Raw genomic sequence first — 21,403 nt, 5'->3', positions numbered from 1 at the left:
TAATCAGGGGGAAGGACTGAATTTAGGAGCTCTCTGAATAAAACTGCATTGCACCCTTGCCCACTGAATTGCAGAAGCAACTTAAAAATCTTATGGAGGCCTGAGACTGCTGTTTGAAAGCAGGGCTGATTCTGGTGTCAGGCAGGTCCTCCCTGGCCAGGCAGTGGGAGCTCGGGCAGCTGCAGGCAGGGCAGGGAGCTGCTGAGATTTTGGAGCAGCATCTTCCTGGGCAGTGCTGGTGCTGTGGGGCTTGGGGGATGCAGGCTTGGTGCCAGCTCCTCAGCCACCCCGTGACCCCCCAGGCTTGGTGCCAGCTCCTCAGCCACCCCATGACCCCCCCAAGCAGGGATCCATGGGGCAGGCAGTGCCACTCACAGCCTCTTAGAGTGTTCTGCTCTTTGGAAGAGATGGGCTCAAAGGATGAACAAAGCACTTCAGGGTTCAGCTGAGAGTGGTTGATTCAGTCCCAAATTCCCTTGGGTTAAAGATCCTTATCAGACCATCCCAGGACACTGTACAAAAAATAGAAAAACAAATACTTTGACCACTGTGGATAGGCATTCTTCAAACATTGCCAGGTTCCTTGTCACACAGCCTGGTGGGCTGTTTTCTTCTCCCACCTCTATGCTGTGTGAGTGGGTGTGTAAGACCACAAAAAGTGCAGAGCATTTCTCCTTTTCTTTCAGAGTGCCCTTTATCTGCCTTTTTAAAAACATTTTTCAAGTCATGCCCTTCCTGGAAACTCTGTGTCTAATCTTCCCAATTACACAAAAAACCTTGCCTGGGTCTCTGGTGTGCAAAGTGCATTCTCTGTGTTCCTGAGTTGGTCACACTTTGCCTGTTACATCTCATCTTACATTTAAGTTGCCTCTCTATAATACCAAGGTTAAAAGAGTTGCGACACAGAGATTCAGAGGCTACCAGTAAGTTAAATAGATAGAGTGGACCTGGCCTGTTTCTCCTGAGTGGACAAGTGATGCTATCTGACTTGTGTCCATATGCTAACCACAGACTACTGGTTTAATGATTCACCTTACAGCAACAGGAATCCCTCAGATTCCTGTTACTTCCCAAACACAAGGTACAGCTTTTTCCAATAACACAGCTGCAGTGGCTGGAGGTGCTAGTTCAGCTCAGTGACTACAGAATGGTATTTTAAGGAAACCTGAAAACTAGGAGGACTCAGTTAATAACTATGGCATCTGAAGGGAGGTAGCCTCCTGCCTAGGTCAGGAATGGGCAGGGTGATGTCTTCTTAAATCATTCCAGCTAAAACTATATTTAGACACAGCTTTTTCCTGAGACCTTTTGCTTTCTACGTCATAGCTGGGAGCTACATCCATGGTGCACCTTTGCTTCATGGTGTTTTTCTCTGCTCTGGACCTAAGTTTGTGCTACCCACCATATCCTCAAGGTGTGATTTACCAATAGCAGAATAGGCACTGATCCAAAGAACAGGAATTACTATTATTGCAACCCTATTTTATAGATCTTTAGGGGTTTTGGTTGCTTGCTTGCTTTGTTTGTTTGCTTGCTTTGTGGTTTGTTTTTTTGTTGTTGTTTTGGTTGGGGGGGGTGTTTGTTGTTGTTTTTTTTTCCTGGATATTACTGACTTGATTCACTGTTACTAGTTGTTAGCCACTCTGGGATCCCGGCTGGATGATTTTCTAACAGCTGATAGAAACAAAGCAAAGGGTGATATGTATTGTTATCAGCCTTATATAGGTGCTGGGCTAAGTCTGTCATAACAGATCTTGCTCATTTTTTAAAAAAAACCTGCATATCTGCATTTGTGCAAAGCAGAGTCTGGTTTAGCAACCTCTGCCTTCATCCGGTTTCTCACTGGTACTTCCCCAAGCTACGAGGGAAGGAGCATCACCTCCTCCCAGGTCACTGGCGTGTGTCTGGGCTTGCAGGGACCAGCCACCAGGTGACACTGTTACCCCTCAGAAGGAATCGGCACCGCTCAGCCGGGGCTGTCGGAACGACAAATGCTGTGACTTACCTGCAGTAGTTCAACTGCAGTCATTGCTGGGCTTTATATGCATTAGTTTTCATTTGTTTGCAGATGAACCTGGGCCAAAGGATGGCAAATGAGACAATGTATTTCCAACAAATGCTGAGAATTACAAGCCGATCCCTGTATTCCGGTTTATCCACCCAAGTCAATCTTTCTGGTTCAGAAATGAAATTAGATAAGGAGTTTGGTTTGCAAGCAGTGATACAACACAATTTTTTCAAGTTTAAAATGATGCCGTCATCACTTTGAACTGAAAATGTCACTTCCATAACAAGTTATCCTTCTGTCAAAGATTCTCTTTTTTCTTTCTTTCTTTTTTTTTTTTTTTTTTTTTAATTATTTTTTACACAGTGAACAGTGTGTCTCATCTGTTCCCTGGAGCAAACTGACACTCTTCCACCATTTACCTTTAGGATGGAAGAGTCCAAGGGCCTCATGGTTCTTCTCTCTGAGGCACTCCCTTCTCTGCTGGGCTTCATCCTGCTCAGGACCAAATCCCTTCAGAGCTGCACAACTACTCACAGGTTTTTTCTCTCCTGGATTTCAGGTGGCCCCTGAGACAAAAGCAGTCATGAAGTGGTTGAGATCTATCCCGTTCGTGCTCTCTGCCAGCCTCCATGGGGGTGAGCTGGTTGTGACCTATCCTTACGACTATTCCAGGCATCCTATGGAAGAAAAAATGTTCTCCCCGACACCTGATGAGAAGGTAATACTGGTTTTGCTGGGTGAGCACATCAGTATAGTTTCCACGTGTGAAACTATGGAAACTTTTTATCTTAGCAAGTAACAAACTTTAATTTATTTGGGTTATATACATGTGTGTTTATGTATGCGTGTATGTATTAAACATAATAAAACACATTTTTATATATATAATACATGTATATATACATATATACAATAGAATTTGTGCACTTATTTAATGTGCTTTAAAATATAGGATCAATCAGCTTGATCTGTAAAGATTTACCCACGTTTTGTGAGGCCAAACATGATTTAGCAAAGCACAGGTTAGGAAAAGCCAGGCTTTTATTATTTAAAAGGTGAAGGCTATGATATTTTTACTACTGATTTCCAGAAGACAAGGAACAAGCCTGACCAGCACTGTTATTTTCTGTTGAAATCTGTAGGAAAAGAAAAAAGGCTGACTGCCATATGGTGGCAGCCTTGTAACATTTATTCTGGGTTAGATGAATGGGAATGATTTTTCCCTCTCTGTCCCTGGAAGGTTCCCTGTTTGGGACCCACCGTAAATCTTCTGTGAAATTTTTTCCCATCTTTCCTATTTCCCTTTGGTTTCCTCAATCTAGTATTCATTGCCGACATGCCCACTAGGAGAACAGCTAGTTTTTCAGCCTTCTAGTGTATGTTAAAAATGTCTTTGGTCTCTCAAGAAAAAGTGGTTCGTTATATAACAAACAGCAACTGAAAACAGTCAGAAGCTGATCCTTGACCTGAAACATCCGTTATCTTTGAGCATATCTCTGGGCTGACTTCTTCTAAAGTAACAGTTCTCACCAGCACCTATTAAATATTGAAATATTTATGGCTATTAAACATTTTCTATATCAATCCATTTTTTCTGAACTGTAAAATACCTTCTGACTATGTGTGTCTGTGATGATGATTTAGCAGTAAAATAGAGCAGACACTGCACACTAAAAAGCCCATGTAAAAAATGTCTGGTGGGTGGTAATGAAAGCTACAGAAGTTCTTGGTGAGGACTAGGGGAAATCATAAACCCGTGCACTTATATCCCATTGCCTGGGCTAGAGGTATCCTGATTTACACATAGATGGTGGAGGAGTATGGCCATATATGCCTTATCAAGCAGATCACCTATGGGATGGAAGGACAGCAGTCACTCCATCGTCTCCAGTCAGGGACAGCACACGAGTTTTGGGTGAAACAATGCAGTCACATGGACAAAGTGCTCCACCCCAACACAGTGCACAGCTGGGCAAATCCTAATGGCACCCCAGGCTTGTGACAGCGTAAGACACAAGACCTCACACCGATGGCTGCTGCATAGTCAGTGGCTGCAAAGCCTGGGAAGATAGCTACAAACCTGGAAGTTTAAAACATACAGGGATGGGCTGGGGTTGTCTGCAATTAAAACCATTTTTTCAAGTGAGTCAGCTCAGGAATCTTAACAACACTACCAGTATCACTTTAAATTTTGCCCAGAAAGTTGTAAAACCTGTACCTGTGAAGTGACCTGCATTTAAGTAATGTCAGCTGCAGCTGCTGCTGCAGGAGAACCTGCAGCCTGAAATAGAGCAGCTTGTTTTAGCTGCCATAACGTTAGCCATAACCCTTGTTCTGACTGCTGGCCTGACCTTGCCGTGCAAGGGGAAATGAGGCAAGTTTGTACCCTTGGCTGCAGCCCAGGGTGAAATGCTGCAGTACAGATAATGCCCAGAAATTAAAAAGTCAAATTCTGCAAAGGACACTCAAACCAGGTAGTCCTGTTTGAAAATGCATCTGGGTGCTGCCACCTCCCTGTGTCCCTCATGGTGTGTGTGTGGTAGCACAAGGATCCAAGACACTACAGATTTCCATCCTCTTTAGCCTGTATCACAGCCTGGGCTGGTACCTGCTGGGACCAAGGAGTCTCAAAGCTAGACTATGTCCTTACACTCACATTCTTGCATCTGGTTCAGCTCACCTCATCCAGAACTTTCACATTTTTTGTTTTTTGTAGAGAAGGGGGTTTTTAGCAGGCTCTTATTGCCTTGTGTTACACAAGAAACTGCATTGATGCCAGTGTTCACCGAAGCAGAAAGGTGTACACCAAGTCAAGTTCACTCCCTTTGGTGAATGGAAATGCTCCCTTCCCTACCCCTGAAAAACCCAACCTGTGACAGTCAGTGGAGTAAAGCATCGTCCGAGGTAGCAGCACTGATCCTGTTTCACAAAATGTAGCATCATGCTTTCACTGTCACAAGGACTCCTCTGTGTTTTTTTCTCTTTTTGTTCCACTTTATTACACTTAAATGTCTAAGTTTTTTTGAAGTCTGTGATTAGTTATACCTTAGCTGCTAAGTGATATTAAATGTATTTCTATCTGAGCACATTGTAACTTCTTTTTTTTTAAATCAAGTTCACTTAATTTTTTATTTCTCACCTTCTCTTCTCTTCTCACTACCACCCATCTTCATTCACTTGCACTAATGAACTGGGCAAAAGCCTTATGCCTCTTGTTGTGAGATAAGAGAAGACTTGGTATAAAAGACTTGGAAATGAAACATCTCCAGATGTCTTTGGGAAAGGTGAGGAATGTACTTCTAAGTCATGTAGGCACCTTCTAAACTTCTAGCAAGTATCTTCCACAGAAGGTTCAGAACTGGAACCCAAATTCCTGTAGAAATTAAAGATATTTGGCCTGGCCCTAAACTATTGGCAGTTAAAGTTCTTGACATATGTAATTAACATCCATTTCTTTCCAGCAGAGTTTTGAAGGAGACATAGTTGTCTGGGCTGAGCAACACTTAAGACACATAGAAACTCAAGGAAAATGCAAAAGCATTCTGTATTAAGTCAGGATTTTTAGTGTCTGGTTATCGGAATTATTTTGGTATGTTGACTTTACACTTTCATATCACTCTCTTTCCACCTTTCCTTAGTCACCTACCTGATCCCATAATTGGCTCAGCTTTGTGGTTATTAGAAAAATTTGTAAATATTAGATCAAAGTTGTGTTCTTGGTCATTTCTGTCTTTATCCTTGAAGACAACATCAAGGAAAAGGTTGTAGGATCATTTCTAAAAATAGGATTCTAGCCACTACTTCTTGCACATGTTGTCTTAAGCAATATGCAATGAAACTCATGATGCTGAGTAGTAGGATCTAGTAGCGTCTGATAATTGCTGTCATTTCAGTGTTGAAATCTGAAATTATAGCTTTTGTAGATTAGGTTCAAATAAACAAAAAGGAGAGAGGGGATTTCTGTATAAATTCAGAATAAACATTTGAGAATAATTCAAGGAACCTCATTTAAAGAAATGTTTTCTGCACATCACTGCTGTTTCTTCCATCTTCGCTACACGTACCTGTCACTTTTTGTTTCTGGGTGGTGACTCCTCTGCTCTTCATCAGTATCAACACCCTTAGGAAATCAGTGGTGACATCCTTATCACCACATCCTTTTCTTCACTTTTTAGGAATGGTTTCTGCCCCACAAAGAAGCAACTGTCATTGAGATCAAACTGGCAGGTTGTCCTGTGTGAGTGATAAGTGCAAAGCAAATTGTCACTGTCTATTTTAAACAGTAGCAGTCAGTGCAAAGATCTGGTTGGTCTGAGGCTGATGTAGGTATTTTTGACAAGGTAAAAATAGCGAGAGCTAAAACATAACAGGGAGAACTAATTTCAGCTTTAAAACTGGGGACTTGAAGTACGACCCAACAAGGCCTCTACTCCTGCCCCAGGTGACAAGTTGAAGCCAAGTATCACAAAATCTACTGTTATTTAATGTTATCACTGGGAAAATGTATTTGCAGAGGAGGACCTTGGAGAAGATGACAAGTGAAAACTTTCTCCAGAATATCCTTGCATGGAGGCTCACCCGCTCCATCAGCCTGGAGGACACAGGATTGTTTATTGTCTGGGCTCACAACAGCCATAGTTACTAGCAGCAATGGCAGCAATGACAGTGTTTACAGTTTGTAAAGCAAATGTATTTCAAAACCTTTTGTTACAGATGTTCAAAATGCTGGCTAAAGCCTACGCAGATGCACATCCAGTTATCTCGGACCGATCTGAACTTCGTTGTGGTGGAAATTTTGTAAAACGTGGAGGTATTATAAATGGTGCTGAGTGGTACAGCTTCACTGGAGGTAAAACCACTTTACCATCATATCAAGTGAGGTAAAACCTCTACATGACCTTTATGAGACACAAGGGTTTGAAAGAAATAATTTTATTAATTTCAGTTTACTTTAGGTCAGACCCCTGCAAAAAGTAACTTGTAAGGGATTTAAGTAGCAAAATGTATGTTGGTAACATTTATATTCAGTGGAATGTATTCAGCCCTGATAGGAACTGAGAAAACTTAACAAGTTATACAAGGGTCAAATTTATTATTGCATATAATACCATTCTAGTTTTAAAATCTGAAATGTAGAAATAAATGCTTAATGCTGTACTCATGTTCTTTAGTAGCATGAATTTGGATCCATCCTGCAGACTATGCAAGTGCAGTTTAAACAAAGTCTTTTTCAGGAAGAACTACAACAGAGACAAACATCTCATTCATTTGTGCTTGGATTGCTAATTTGATTTCCCCAATAACAGTATTTAGTTTTCTTCAGCATTCCTGAAATACTGGCATAGATGAAATATCAGTGTTCTTAAAATTTTCAGCAGTGCTTCAGTTGTGTTTGCAAGTAGGACTCAGCTGGATCCCAAAATAATTATGTTGAAACTAGGCATTTAGAGAGCTTTGGGGCATGAGTGAGAGTAAGGCTTATATATCTTTGGCTTATTCTTCTGAAAATTATATCCAATGTCTTTTGTACAGAAACGGTTTTGAACATACGAATGACAAAAGGTCATATCTTTGCTGGTGACCCTGGGCGATCACCTCTCATACAGCTAATTATCCAGTTACTGTGATTAACCAATCCTTATCTCTCTCTCACTACTTCTTGGTCAGGTGAATAATAATTTAAAATTATACTTTTTTGCCTGAAAGAAGTGTCATTGCCATTAGTTACTTTGTAGATGAAACAAGCTGTAGAATTCTGAATTTGTTGAATACTTGTTGTATATTGGCCAAGCACACTCTTTGCAGTTTGTATATCCACACCCACAGGAATTGCACTCAGCTGACTGCAACAGCAAAGCTCTAGTTAAGGGTTAAATGCCTTCTTCATGATCTCTTTTTTTTTTTTTTTTTTTTTAAACCTGTAGGTATGGCAGATTTTAATTACCTTCACACAAATTGCTTTGAAGTTACTGTGGAGGTAGGATGTGAAAAGTTTCCTTTGGAGGAAGAATTGTTTACAATCTGGCATGAAAATAGAGATGCCCTTCTGAATTACATGGAAATGGTACAGCTCTGCTTTTACAGACTTTTGTGCTTACAGTTTTTCTTCTTCATTCTTGGTCAATATTCATTTATTTACTGTTTCCCAGCTTAGTTATCAACGAGATGGCACCAATTAAATCATCACACTCCACCTGGGACCCCAGTGCCTCAGGTTGTCTAGCAGGACACACAATAATATTTTGCCTGTCTTGCAGGAATGATGGAGACGGATTACTGTAAAGGTCTTGAAAACAGTGAAAAGGGGAATTGTCTGTAAATACTTTGTGCAACATTCTAAATCAACTGTCCAAAATTTAATTCTAGGGAAAACCCACATATTCAGAAAAATATGAATCAACCTTTCTCTTGAAGAAAGTAGAACCAACAAGATCTACATTCCAGAATGCTTCTTGGAGCTTTTTCCTTTCCTTATTCCATGTTTGTGGCCCAATCCCTACTTCACAGCAGCAAGAGATTTAGATTCATCTGAAATTGAGAGGTTCCAAGTATCTTGCTAGAAGTATATTTCCACACTTTTCAGCTTGATTTCTTGATTAAGATAAAAAATACCTGAAGCCTGATCTTCTACAGGAGCAACTGTATACCTGTGAGCATTAAAACATGCCATTTAGAAATATTTTTTAACGATATGTTTAAGCTCAGCAAAACAAATACCTCACTGACAATAAGTAAGTGAACACAGAAACAGAAGTTGCTCATCTTTCTCTCAGCCATTAGTAGATTAGCTTTCTGTCATGCCTTATTTTGATAGAGTACGCAGTAATTTAAAATTGTTAGGAGTGTTTTTATGGCCTTTCTAAGCAACCTCTTGCTACTTGTGGTAAGTATTATCATTCAATAAAGTCTACAGTACAGACCACCAAACTCATTTCATTTTACAGCTGTCTGATGAAAATGAGTTTTAGTGAATCCAAATGGAGCTGGGTTAAATCCATATATATTACAGTTGAAGTCTTCAAGATGTAAAGATTTTTATAGTGTGAGATACTGTAGAAGTCTATGCCGGAAAAGCTTTTTGAGTAAATGCAGGACAGTAAGCAAAACAACTTTGTAGATAAGGGTGACTGAATTACTCCTGATAAGGATTAAGTCTGCCATAACCAATTCAAATTTTTCTTATTCTGAGAAATACCAGGCTGTTTGGTGTGTGTACAAATCTACTTGGCTTAACACGCAGAAGTAGAATTCATTTCATAAACGCCGATCTCTTCTCCCCATCGGAAGTGGTATCAAAACACTCTCCCAAACTCATGCGGCACAGACTTGAGGCAAAACCAGAAATAGTATGTTTACTAAAGCAAAACAAATGAACATTGTTAAAGAAATTTCAATTTTGTCTTTTTTATTCCATTATGTTGTAATTGCAAAATTATTACTGAAGTTGGATGAGGTCATTCTACTTTGAGTATGTCTACACCGTAAATTAAATTTTGGTCTGAGATGACTCTTCTGACCAGATTTACCCACTATCCATATGATAAATCCTCAAGTCCATGCTGAAAAGCAAATTGCAGTGCTTCATCATAATAGTTCTTAAGGGACAGTTTTCAAGTCCTCATACTGAGTTGTTCCTAAACCCTCCAGGGAATGTCTCCACTCAGTATGGAATGGTGATTTAACAAGAGCAGTGACAACACAGCCTCACCTTAAATAAAAAACTGCTGTCGTTAGACTAGACATTTTTCCAGCTTTGTATTAAGAATTACTGCAAAGTTAAATATTTTAATCATTATTTTTAAACATCTCTATATTCCAACAGAAAAGCAATTTTTTTTTTTCCATTGTTTTGCTGCTTTGTCCTTTTTTATATTCTTCTTTTTGTGACAAACAATAATAGGGAGGGGAAAATGGGAAGAAAAGAAAGAAGAGTAGGGGGAGTGAAGTAAAGAACAGCTCAAGGTGATCATAGCCCTTCAGGGGAAAAATCAAAAGGGAATTACTTTTCATTTAAAAAGGTCATATAGAGTTTCCGATAGAAAATATTTTAATTTCTGAAGGCTGAAAAAAAAAGAAATTTAAGAGGTTTGATGTTTAAATACTTGGATTTTTTTCCTGGTTTGTTTTGATTTGTTTTATTGAACTTCAAATATAGTGAGCTGCTTGTGCGCCTCCTTGTATGACAGAATTTGCACTGCTCTTTAGTTTGTCACCAAGCACGTTTCTCATCAGCTCAAGCAGCTGTGTTCTGTACTTGTAGAGAAGGGAAAAAGGATATTATACACACTGCTATCATGGCATTCTGACATGTAGTGAAGTGTAGGCAGCAGAGTGACGATGAGTCCCAAGTAGCTAAAGAATTCCCTTACCTATTCCTATCCACTGATATTAAATAAGAATATTAATAAATTAATAAATTAATTAAATATTATATAATGATTAATGTACATCAGTGTGAGAAGTATTAACAAATTTTGTGTTTAAAATTGCACATTAACTAATACTAATATAGAAGTATCCATCTTATTTTATTCTTATGCTTCTGCTCTACTTAAAGTTAGTAATAAGACATTTGTTCAGTTTTGGTTCTTTAAATCTAAGCAGTTTGGGACACTTTTAGATGCAGTGAAAGAAAATGAAAAGTATATATTTCAGCTAATGCTAAAGACCTGGTTTCTTTATAAAACTTGCATTAATTTATTCTACTGCCAGAATGACAGTGTGTTGTTTGATAAGTGGTACTGTCTGAAAGTTAATAATTGTTCTTGAGTCTGATTTATTTCACACGTCTTTTAGTGTTGCACTTTGAATAGATTAAAGAGCCATTGCTTCATGTTGAATTAACTTCACTTGTAGCAGCAGTGATGCTTTCTCATTGTGTATAGAGCAGCAGAGCGGGTTTTTTTAAAGCCTTAACTTTTCATTTCTTTGTGGTTCTGGGTCTAGGACAGACATTCAAAAACAGGCTTTAAATACTATGATCAGATCATGAGGTGCCAGTGATCCATGCAGAGAAGGGACACTCAATGCAGAGCCACATCCCTAGCCCAGAAAAGCTCTTGCTCAGTTATCCCTTTCTCTCAGGCCCCTTGGAGTTCCTAAAATAGAGGATGTGATCTGAAGGGGTATCAGCGCCCAAGAGCCTCTATAATGGGTTGAACCTCTTCAAAGTTGTTTCCTCTCTATAGGGTTTTCCTTGTAGAAGATGAGGAGGTGGTACTGTAATAAATGACTCCCATTTAACTTTGCTTTGCTTTGCCAGGTTCATCGAGGGATAAAAGGAATTGTGTCTGATAAGTTTGGCAACCCAATAAAAAATGCTCGTATTTCAGTCAGGGGCATCCAGCATGATATCACCACAGGTAATATTTTTAGTTTGAGCTATTTTCTGGAGCCAGATGAAAATACTGAGAGCTTAACCTGCAAAAATCTTGTTGTATTTGGTAGAAATGACACTTTAATGAAGAACTGAAGATTCAGTTGTGGGCTTGTTTTTAGAATAACAAGAGAGAAAGCACATCAAACTGGCTGTAGAGTCTGTCATGTCTCTGCTATTAAAACTTCCACCTGGAGCTACTAGCTGTCCATGGAGCTACCGGCTGTCCATCAAAGCCAATGTGTCTTCAATGAGATTCAGAAATCCACCTTTGTGTTTCATGTTTGGAAGAATATAGCAATAGTCCTGCTGCAGGGCAGAGACAACTCTGTCTGTCCTGTAACTCAGCATATGGAGGTGTGGAGGCCTGATAGTTGAAATATTGTGAGGAAGAGGTGTAGACGTTAGACTGACTTTAATAACAGGAGTAATTGCAGTGACTGAAGGGCAGGCAACCCTTTTTTTTGGAAAATTATAAATATGTGTGATTTTTGGACAAGAATTTTTTCAAATGCAAAAAAACTAGAACACTGAATTATGTTCACTTTATATCTGTTGCCAGCTGGTAAACATGCATTGGGGCATATGCAACTGTTAATTTTGACAGTCATAAAGTTCTGAGCTTTTTAGGCTCTCACTGAAATCAATGCTCTCATTTTATTATTGATTTCAGTGAGAACAGGGTAAGCCATAGGAGTGCAAAACAGAAGACGTGAATGGTAACATTTTGCTCTAATGACAGTTGTTGAATCAATTCAGAAAGCCAGAATGGTTTATAATGTAGTGGATGCTTTCCAGCTTTCAAAAAAACTAACATTAGAGGGGATACAATAGTGGAGATGATGCAGATTCTTGAGGCTAGTGGGAGACTCTGGCATGAATTAGGGTCTCTTTCAAACTCCTTCCCAGACAATGGCTTTCCATTGGCAGTAGACCTTTAAAGAATTAAGAATTAAATAAAAAATATGTTTACATTGAAGGAAAAAGGAGTATTTGTTTTTGTGTTAGGTGGGGTTAAGAATGTCATTTGATTAAAATATCTTTTAATTTAAACGTTAAAAAAGACTGAGAAATTCAGTGAGAAAATAGCATTAATTCAACATAAACTGACTTAAGAAACTTACCATTCAATATAAAGGAAATAGAAAATAAAGAATCAATATTCTGTTTTAAAACTCTCTGCTTTTGCCTGCAGGCTCTAACCTTCAGCTGGAGGAAATTTACACCGGTTTTACACTAATGGCAATTTATACCAGCTGCAGCTCTGACTCCATAGTCTTATGTACTATAATGTCTGCAAAGTTAATTGTATGTTATATAATAAAACCAGGGATTTCTTAGCTCCTTAGACATGATATATATATATATGTGTATATATATATATATGGCAGCTTGGATTCTGCTTTCATGTTCTTGGGTTTCATATAGTTTTAAATTCATTTGATTTCTTCAGACTTATTCCTTGTACCCCTGGGAAAGCAGCATGAAGGAAAGCTTCCCTTCCTTGTGATACAGGCACAACACTTACTGACGTTTTGTGAGTGAATTTTACTCCATTAGCTCCCAAAGGCTGGATTTTCACAGGTGGAATCTCTTTTTGTCATTCAGTTTGCATCTGAACTTTTTTCAAAATCTGAATCAAAATCTGAGACCCTTTCAAAGCCTGTTGCCTAAATGCTTGTGCTCTCTGTGAATGGATGTGTATGTGAGTATGTAACTATACAGGATGCAAGACTGTAAACTAAGCTCAGTTTTGTTGTGCCTTTAACTTTCCTAAGCTGCTGATGGAGACTACTGGCGACTCCTGCCTCCAGGGACATACGTAATCAGTGCCCAAGCAGCTGGATACAGCCGAGTGATGAAGAGGGTCACCCTCCCTGCCAAGATGAAACGGGCTGGGCGAGTTGACTTTGTATTGCGACCTGTTGAGACTTGGCCCAACAAGCTCCTCCGCCGCTCCATGGAAGACATGTATGACCCATATGATCCACTGGAACTTTTTGACCCTCACGCCCAACATGGGCAGCCTGAGGCTCGAGGTGGGTCACCGTCGGGCAGAGAGAAGCCCTGGTGGTGGTCTTACTTCAGCTCTCTAGACCTGCATAAACCTCTGTGGCTGCTCAAGCAGCGCTGAAGCGTGTCACAATGCTCTGCTCACCTCGCTCTGCTGCCTTTCCACCCAACTTCAGGCACCCTCACTGTTCTTGGCAATATTTAAATCTGTTTAATTTGAAAATACAATGTTAATTCAAGCACACTTACTTCTTTTGTTTTCTCTTCACACAAAACTAAGTATGTTCAAGTATTTCTATATATTAAAAACAATAGTGCACATCCTTTCAAAGGCCAGGTTTTATGCAGTTTTTTTTCTTGGTAATATTCCTGATAACTTAATGCATTTTTGTACATATACTGGATTGAGAGCAGCCCTGAGGAGAAGGACTTGGGGATAGTGGAGGAAAAGAAGCTCAACATGAGCTGGCAATGTACACTCACAGCCCAGAAGGCCAACTGTATCCTAGGCTGTATCAAGAGAAGCGCGGCCAGCAGGTTGAGGGAGGTGGTTCTCCCCCTCTACTCCGCTCTCGTAAGGTGCCACCTGGAGTACTGCGTCCAGTTCTGGAGCCCCCAACACAAGAAAGACATGGACCTACTGGAGTGAGTCCGGAGGAGGGGAGGAGGGCCATGAGTAGCCTTCCAGTACCTGAAGGAGCTACAGGAAGTCTGTACAAGGGCAGGCAAGTTTTTACAAGGGCAGGCAGTGATAGAACAAGGGGTAATGACTATAAACTGAAAGAGATTTAGATTTATAGTAGATATTGGGAAGAAATTCTTTCCTGTGAGGGTGGTGAGACACTGGAACAGGTTGCCCAGGGAAGTTGTGGATGCTCCCTCCCTGGAAGTGTTCAAGGCCAGGTTGGATGAGGCTTTGAGCAACCTGGTCTAGTGGAAGGTGTCCCTGCTGATGGCAGGAGGGTTGGAACTAGATGATCTTTAAGGTCCCTTCCAACCCAAACCATTCTATGATTCCATTATTTTATGATTATATAGATTAACACATTAATGACTATAATCTAATAAACAGCTTTCAGAAACATTCAGACAACTCTTTTCTTTCCTCTTTTTACATTATTTTAGCATATTAAATTCAGTTCATCAACTCTTCTAATATAGTTTACAATGATTTTTTAAAAAAATGCATTGTGTGATATTAGCATTGATTTCAAACAGAAAAGGCAAATCATTATGAATCAGGAATTTGGAAATAAATCTGCATCTGAATTAGTAACATGTTCAGCGGGATGGGCTGCTCATAGGGAGGTCAGTATCAATAATGACATATTTTCCCAAGTAAATTTTCAGAAGTTACCCTTTGAAGATATATGTATTAAAAGTGTTAAATCTTTAGAGCCTTCCTCCTTTGAAATCTCTTGCACCATAAATAGGGCCATCAAATCAAGAAAAATGCTTGGAAAATAAACTCTGTTCCAAGGAGTCTGAATATCCAATTTTTATGATGTTTAAATGTTAATATAACTTAAACAATTTTTAATCTGTTAAAGAAATGTTTTTAAAATCTATTTCATAAAAATGCTGAAAAATACTTTTACTGCTGGAAATACACACATCCTATGTTGTAGAAAAATGCATGAGATAATTTGTGAGGAATTTAGGTTAAAATGTGACATATTACACTAAGGCTGTTAGTGTCATGCACTGTTTTGAGTCAACATACTTGTTAACGAAACTTGTAGACACCAAAGAAATCACAAACTTATTTCCAAGATAGGTAGGTAAATCTAGAGTGAATAATGGTCTTGCAAGATGTTATCCTCTGTCAGACATCAGATGTAATGTTTTTTTAGAGTGATTCAAAATGATATACTTAACTTTGATAAAACATATAGGCCCATGCTTCCTGTTGACTTTAACCGGTTAATGAACTCTTTATACTCACTGTATTTCCTCATCTAAAAACCAGTGTGTGAACAGAGTGATTGTTTGAAGCTGATGTACTTACTGCAGGAGCTGCTGGATTATAAATCTGGGTTGCCCTTTGATTTCTAAAAACTTTTTGTCTCATCTTAAGTAAAGAAGCCTACATTGCATTAATCCTATAGTCCATGTGCACATATGTCATACTATAATTGCCTGAGAAGACCCAAAAGATGAATGATCTTATTTCTGCAACCAGATACTGCAGATGCCCAAGTAGCTTATTCCCGGTTGTAATCTGATTGAAGTTAGGAGTCTGTTATTCATGTGCTTGAATGTCTGCAGGTCTGGAGACTATGTAAAAATGAAAGAAAACCATTTCATAGCATTAACAAAAAGTAATTATACAGGAGTGAATGTACTGAGTGCACATGGATAAGTGTTCCTTGCCCAGGCTTGCCAAGTAAAAGAAACTGAATCCCAAATGTGCCAAAGATAAACGAGCAAGAGATACACCTCCAGACTTCATTTCCAGTAATAGGAATTACTACTGTTTTCTGTGGTCATTTTTTTTCAAAGCCTCCATCCTGTGAAAACAGTGGTAAAGCTGACAAAATCAGAACAATATGCCAAAATGCTGGCTGTTAGCTGCTCTTTTTATGCACATAATGTCTTGCACACTTAGGAAGATGCTTTCTACAAGTATTTCCTAGATTCTCATAGGGCTATTGAGAATTTGTTCAAGTAATCAGAGTAAACCCAAGCCCATGGAAATGCAAAACAGAATGACTATGCGGAAAATACAGTTCTTTCCTGGACTCCTGAGTTGAAATAGCAGATGGTAGTGAAGACTTGGGGAAGATGATTTTCTGTGAAGATGGTAAAGGTGTGTTATGTTTGAGAGTTTGAAAAACTAATATTCCATACTACTATACCACTAATGTGAATGACAGAGCAAGAGTAGTCTCCCTGTATCTCTCTACCTCATCCACAAAAAGAAATGTCCAGCAGAGAGAAAGTTAAGATCAGCCTTCTGCTAGTTCACACACAACAGCCTGTATAGGTGGGATGTAATAAAGTGCATTGGAGCAACTATGAGGCTCTTGGGAAAAGGTATGCTTCAGTCTTCTGGAACTGCTTCATTTTTTTCGCAAGATAAAATCTTCAGTTTTCAGTTCCTTGGAGGTGGAAAAGACTTCCAGAATTCCCTGGGTAGCTCTTGAAAATCTATTTGATTTTAGATCATATTTGGGACATCCTTATTGGTGTTTTGAGGAAAGAAAAAGAAAAAGAAAAAGAAAAAGAAAAGAAAGAAAGAAAGAAAGAAAGAAAGAAAGAAAGAAAGAAAGAAAGAAAGAAAGAAAGAAAGAAAGAAAGAAAGAAAGAAAGAAAGAAAGAAAGAAAGAAAGAAAGAAAGAAAGAAAGAAAGAAAGAAAGAAAGAAAGAAAGAAAGAAAGAAAGAAAGAAAGAAAGAAAGAAAGAAAGAAAGAAAGAAAGAAAGAAAAAGAAAGAAAGAATTGATCAAAAACAGACAAATAAAAATGCAACCAAAATTAGTCTCACCTTTCCATTTTTGTTTTAGTTTAGTATAGATTCAGTTCTACTTTTATTTGGGATAGAAAGTATTGGCTTGAATTTGTATCCTGGGCTGGATTACCTCAATCTTCTTCAGTGTTTATTTCAATCAAGAAATGTGTGTTTAATATCAGATAGTTTTTGTTTTAAAAAAAAAAAATCAAAACAACCTACCCCACAACTGTAATATGGTTAAAATGATTGTAAGTGGTGGTGAAATTTAAGCATCTGTAGGCAGCTCTGTAATTAATAAATGAAAATTAACACAGTGATCAGGTCTCTCATGCATCTCCCTGGAAGATGCTCATGTGCAGTTTAATGGAACACAGAGTTAGGAGCATATTAAATACTTTCTGAATAGGAAGAGGGATTGAAATGCTTCAGTGACACATGCTCTCCTACCACTGAAGTGTAAGTAACATAGGAAAGAAGTGAAAACCATCCAAAGTTCCCTGGCAGTCTCCATCATGCTTAAACCATGCCTTACAGATTGGGCTAAGCCTTTTTCCAGGACTATTTTGGAGCGTGACTTTGTTCAGCAGCCAGACGGTGTTGTCAGGAATTATAGTGTGTGTTCGTGAGACTCCCTCTCCTTTTAAGTCAGAGTCTACATAATTTTTTTCAATTACCTTCCAACCACATATTGAACAGTATTGATGTATGTTTTTGTAACATCCTCCTTAATAATTAATTTCCTAGTCTCCACATTCATTTCAGAGGGGATCTTCTCTACCATGGAGCCAAACTTTTTCTGCACAAAGCAATTACATTAATAAACATTCTGACCTGCCAACTGTCCAGACCTCGTTGCTCTGCCAGCAATGAATCTTTCCAACAAGTCAAAGCATGCAAATCTAACTAAGAACATTATAAGCACAAAGAACAAAGGGAAAAGTCTGCTTATGTCGTATGTGCAATTTCTCTCTCATTCATATGGCAGAAAAAAGGCAAGAAAACATAAAAAAATATCAGGAGATAAATCGCAAGCTGTGTGCATGAATTACACCAAAGACGATTTGGGTCTGTTTATTCCATTCATAAAAACCTTTTAGATGAAAAATAACAATAATAAACAAAGGCAGAAAAGTTTGCAGCTGTTGACATCTCCTGTAACAATATGATGTTCTAGTTGTGGGCCACCCACATAAAGGAAGGAGCATCTTTATTTTCTAAGGATAGAAAAGAAGAAAAAGATGTCGTAAGCTAACTGCCTGAAAACAAAACTTTAAGTGTCAAAATCACTAATAGAAGCTCTTCCTGCTATCATTTTTCATAGTGTTTTTACAGTTCTTCTTCTTTTCATGCCTCAGTTTAGCAGCTAAAGGGAAGCACTCCAAAACAATATTGCAGTCAGTTTTGAAGCCCTGCAATCCAGCTGTCAAGCAGAGTTTGCCAAGCCAGTGCCATTTCTTTGTGTCCATCACTCCAGTATTGCATTGCAATTCAAAAACAAACCAGAGATGTCTTTAGCAGTTACAAAAGCAGCCATCAAAGTGAGACAAGACTGTATGTCTCTGTGGTGATGCCTGCAGACAGACTGGGAGATCTCTGTGATGGGTGGGCATCCCCCCGGAGCAGCAAAGCACTGAAGATTCAGACTTCTGGAGACAAGGAACAACAGGGATGAGCCGTTCGGGTGGCTTGGATGGAAATGTGAGCTGAAGCTGATACACCTTCTTACAAAGCTCCTGTCAGAGGTACTCTCACGCTGTCTTCCTTTGCTGTGCGAGATCTGTCTTTCAAAGGTACCGCAATGTGAAAGGAGTGGATGTGGAGGCTGCAGGAATACTTCCCCTGCTGCCTTTGTCTTCACAGCATGTTGGAGGAGAGATCCTGTTTGACATCTGTCTTTTCTGACGTTGTGACTCTCCAGTCATGCTGCCAAAGGGCTTCATGTCGGCTTCCATGATGGGGCAACCAGACCTCTGCAAGGAGGTGTGCTGCTGCCAGCCACCCGTTATGCACAGAGGGACACCAGAAGAAGGGCTGCTCTGAAGGGGCTTTTTGGTGGCCATCTTGTTTCTGGCTCCAGGTCTGCTTAAATGAGTGTGTGATGAATGGGGGATTTCCCCCATTTTGGCAGCTCCTGGCTCCCAGGAGCCACCAGTGCCACCAGCACTAGTGTCGATGTGGCCATGGTGGTATAAGGGAAGAGGCTGAGCACCTCTGCAGCACACCATCAGTAAGCATCTCATTGTAATACCGGGAGTGACACGGATTGCCTTTATAGGCAGAGCTTGGCAGCATAACACCACTTTCCCATCCCCTTCAAAGATGTTAATAGCATATAAGACCAGCTGGCAAGATGTGGTCATATCTCTAAACAGGCAAATAAATAATTTTATATCTACAGGAATTTTGGTGGATGTTTGCTGCTGCAGTATTTGTGTGGAACTGGATTAAGGAAAGGGATGTAGCATTTAAAAGATATTTTTATAAATCTACATGTGTATCTTTGAAATACATCTATAATTTCAGCATATAGGTCCTAACTTCAAAAGGAGGCAAGAACAACAAAAAATCATAACTAATCTTTGTCATCAGGAATGATTTTAAATGATGGGAGAAGAGACTTAGAAGTTAAATATTTATTTAAGGGGTTATATCACCTTCTAACAATAGAGTTAGAAGAATATTGATAGTGGATGCTGATGTTCTTCTTAACTTCCTTCTTTCCAAATGGAATTTGAATTTTTTTGTGCACTCAGTAATGTAATGCACATGCATCCCTTTCAGTTTTCTCTTTCTAACAGAAGACACATACTCTTTATTTTCATGCAATTAATATTGGCATTGCTCTATGCTGGATCTGATTAAGCATTTTTAGGATTTTTTGTTGTTTTTGTTTAAAAAAGAGTAATTCAATGAAATTGACAGTAAAGAGGCAATGCAAAATTCCTTTCTGGTGAAGTCAGGATATTTAGCTTTCCATGATTCATACAGAAGAACAATTCTGAAATATCAGTTTCCTGTAGGATGGAAACTTCATTTTGCAGAGTGCACCTAGTTATGTTTTGAGGAAGATCTTTCTAATTTCTGTTCCTTCCATTTTAGGAACTGTGATTTAGTGTGTGAAAAACAGTCTTGTTCTTCTTTTCTACTTCATTAGTAACTGTTATTTTGAATAACTTGTTAAAAGTCTTACATTATAGTATTTGATTTGTTTTGCTATTTTAAGGAAATTTTTTCCTGCCATAATGCAAAAACTGTTAATTTCTCATTAAAAATTCACTGAGCAGCCTCAGAGTACTCAATGTAATACATGCTATGAAATATATGCTGGGTACCACCATTTCTTCTACAACTTCACATATAAAAATACCAGCAATGTTGCAATAGTTGGAGATTAAACATTGAACAGTTTAAGGAGTAAATTTACAAGAAACTTTAAGAATATAATTGCAACTTTTGGCCCAGGAGTTCAGTAAGTGAAGGCTTGAAATCTCTGCCTGATTTTGAAGGCTCTGTGTTTCCTGACTCGCAGCCAGCGATGTGCCGTCACTGTTTGAGCTTTGCTGCTCACAGCACTGCCCGCTCTGAAGCAGGGCAACCGTCAACCACCCTTTCACACTGCATCGTATGAATGACTCAAATTACTTTTACCTGTTGCTTCCTTCTGCTGCTGAGCCCAAGCAGATAAGCCAGGGCAGTGGTTATCCTACACTCAGGTACCTCTTTTACGCTGTTGACTTCAAAGAGGGGTAGTTCAGCTCTGCAGGGGAGTGCTTCTGCTCCTACTTCTCATCTGCAACTCTCTTCCCTAATTTTAATGCTACTCCTGATTGCTTACAATAAAACAATGCTGGTGGTCCCTCTGTAATAACGTATTTTAAAAAGGGTAAAGAAATGCACAGCAGCTGTGAGAGAAATGAGTGAGAAGATGTGAGAGAAACAACTCTTCAGACACCAAGATAAATGAGGAATGAGGGGGAGGAGGTGCTCCAGGTGCTGGAGCAGAGATTCCCTTGCAAATTATGATGAATACCATGGTGAGGAAGGCTGTCCCCCTGCAGCCCATGGAGGACCATGGTGGAGCAGATATCCACCTGTAGCCCATGGCTTACCCCATGTTGGAGCAGGTGGATGTCCTGAAGGAAGACGTGACCCCATGGAAAGCCTATACTGGAGCAGCTCCTGGCAGGACCTGTGACCCATGGAAAGGAGTCCACGCAGGATCAGGTTTTCTGGAGGACCTGTGGCCCCATGAGGAACCCACACTGGAGCAGTTTGTTCTTGATATATTGTACCCTGTGGGAAGGACCCATGCTGAAGGAGTTCCTGAAAGATTGTATCCCATGGAAGGGACCCCGCTCTAGAGCCAGGGAACAGCGTGAAGAGAAAGAGCACCAGAGATGAAGTGTTATGGACTGACCATAACCTCCATTCCCCATCCCTTTGCACCGCTCAGGTGGGAGGAGGTAGAAGAGTAAGGAGTGAAGCTGAACCTGGGAAAAAGGGTGAGGGTAAGGACGCTTTGGTTTGTTTTTTCTCTCTTGCTATACTACTCT

General features: G+C 39.5%; 1 protein-coding gene across 1 annotated transcript in view; it reads left to right on the top strand.

Annotated features, from left to right (window-relative positions):
* The window catches only part of CPZ (carboxypeptidase Z), a 38,251-nt gene extending 24,526 nt beyond the window's left edge, over positions 1-13,725 (top strand). The window contains exons 7-11 of the mRNA XM_010163601.2: positions 2,568-2,726; positions 6,722-6,857; positions 7,933-8,072; positions 11,271-11,370; positions 13,163-13,725. Coding sequence (XP_010161903.1) covers positions 2,568-2,726; positions 6,722-6,857; positions 7,933-8,072; positions 11,271-11,370; positions 13,163-13,518 — 891 coding nt within the window. The 3' untranslated portion in view covers positions 13,519-13,725. The remainder of the gene's footprint in view (positions 1-2,567; positions 2,727-6,721; positions 6,858-7,932; positions 8,073-11,270; positions 11,371-13,162) is intronic.
* Positions 13,726-21,403: the final 7,678 nt, after the last annotated feature.

This window comes from Antrostomus carolinensis, unplaced genomic scaffold (genome assembly GCF_000700745.2).
Source record: "Antrostomus carolinensis isolate BGI_N321 unplaced genomic scaffold, ASM70074v2 scaffold46072, whole genome shotgun sequence".
Classification (NCBI taxonomy): Eukaryota; Metazoa; Chordata; class Aves; order Caprimulgiformes; family Caprimulgidae; genus Antrostomus; species Antrostomus carolinensis.
This window is presented reverse-complemented; position numbering and strand designations above follow the sequence as displayed.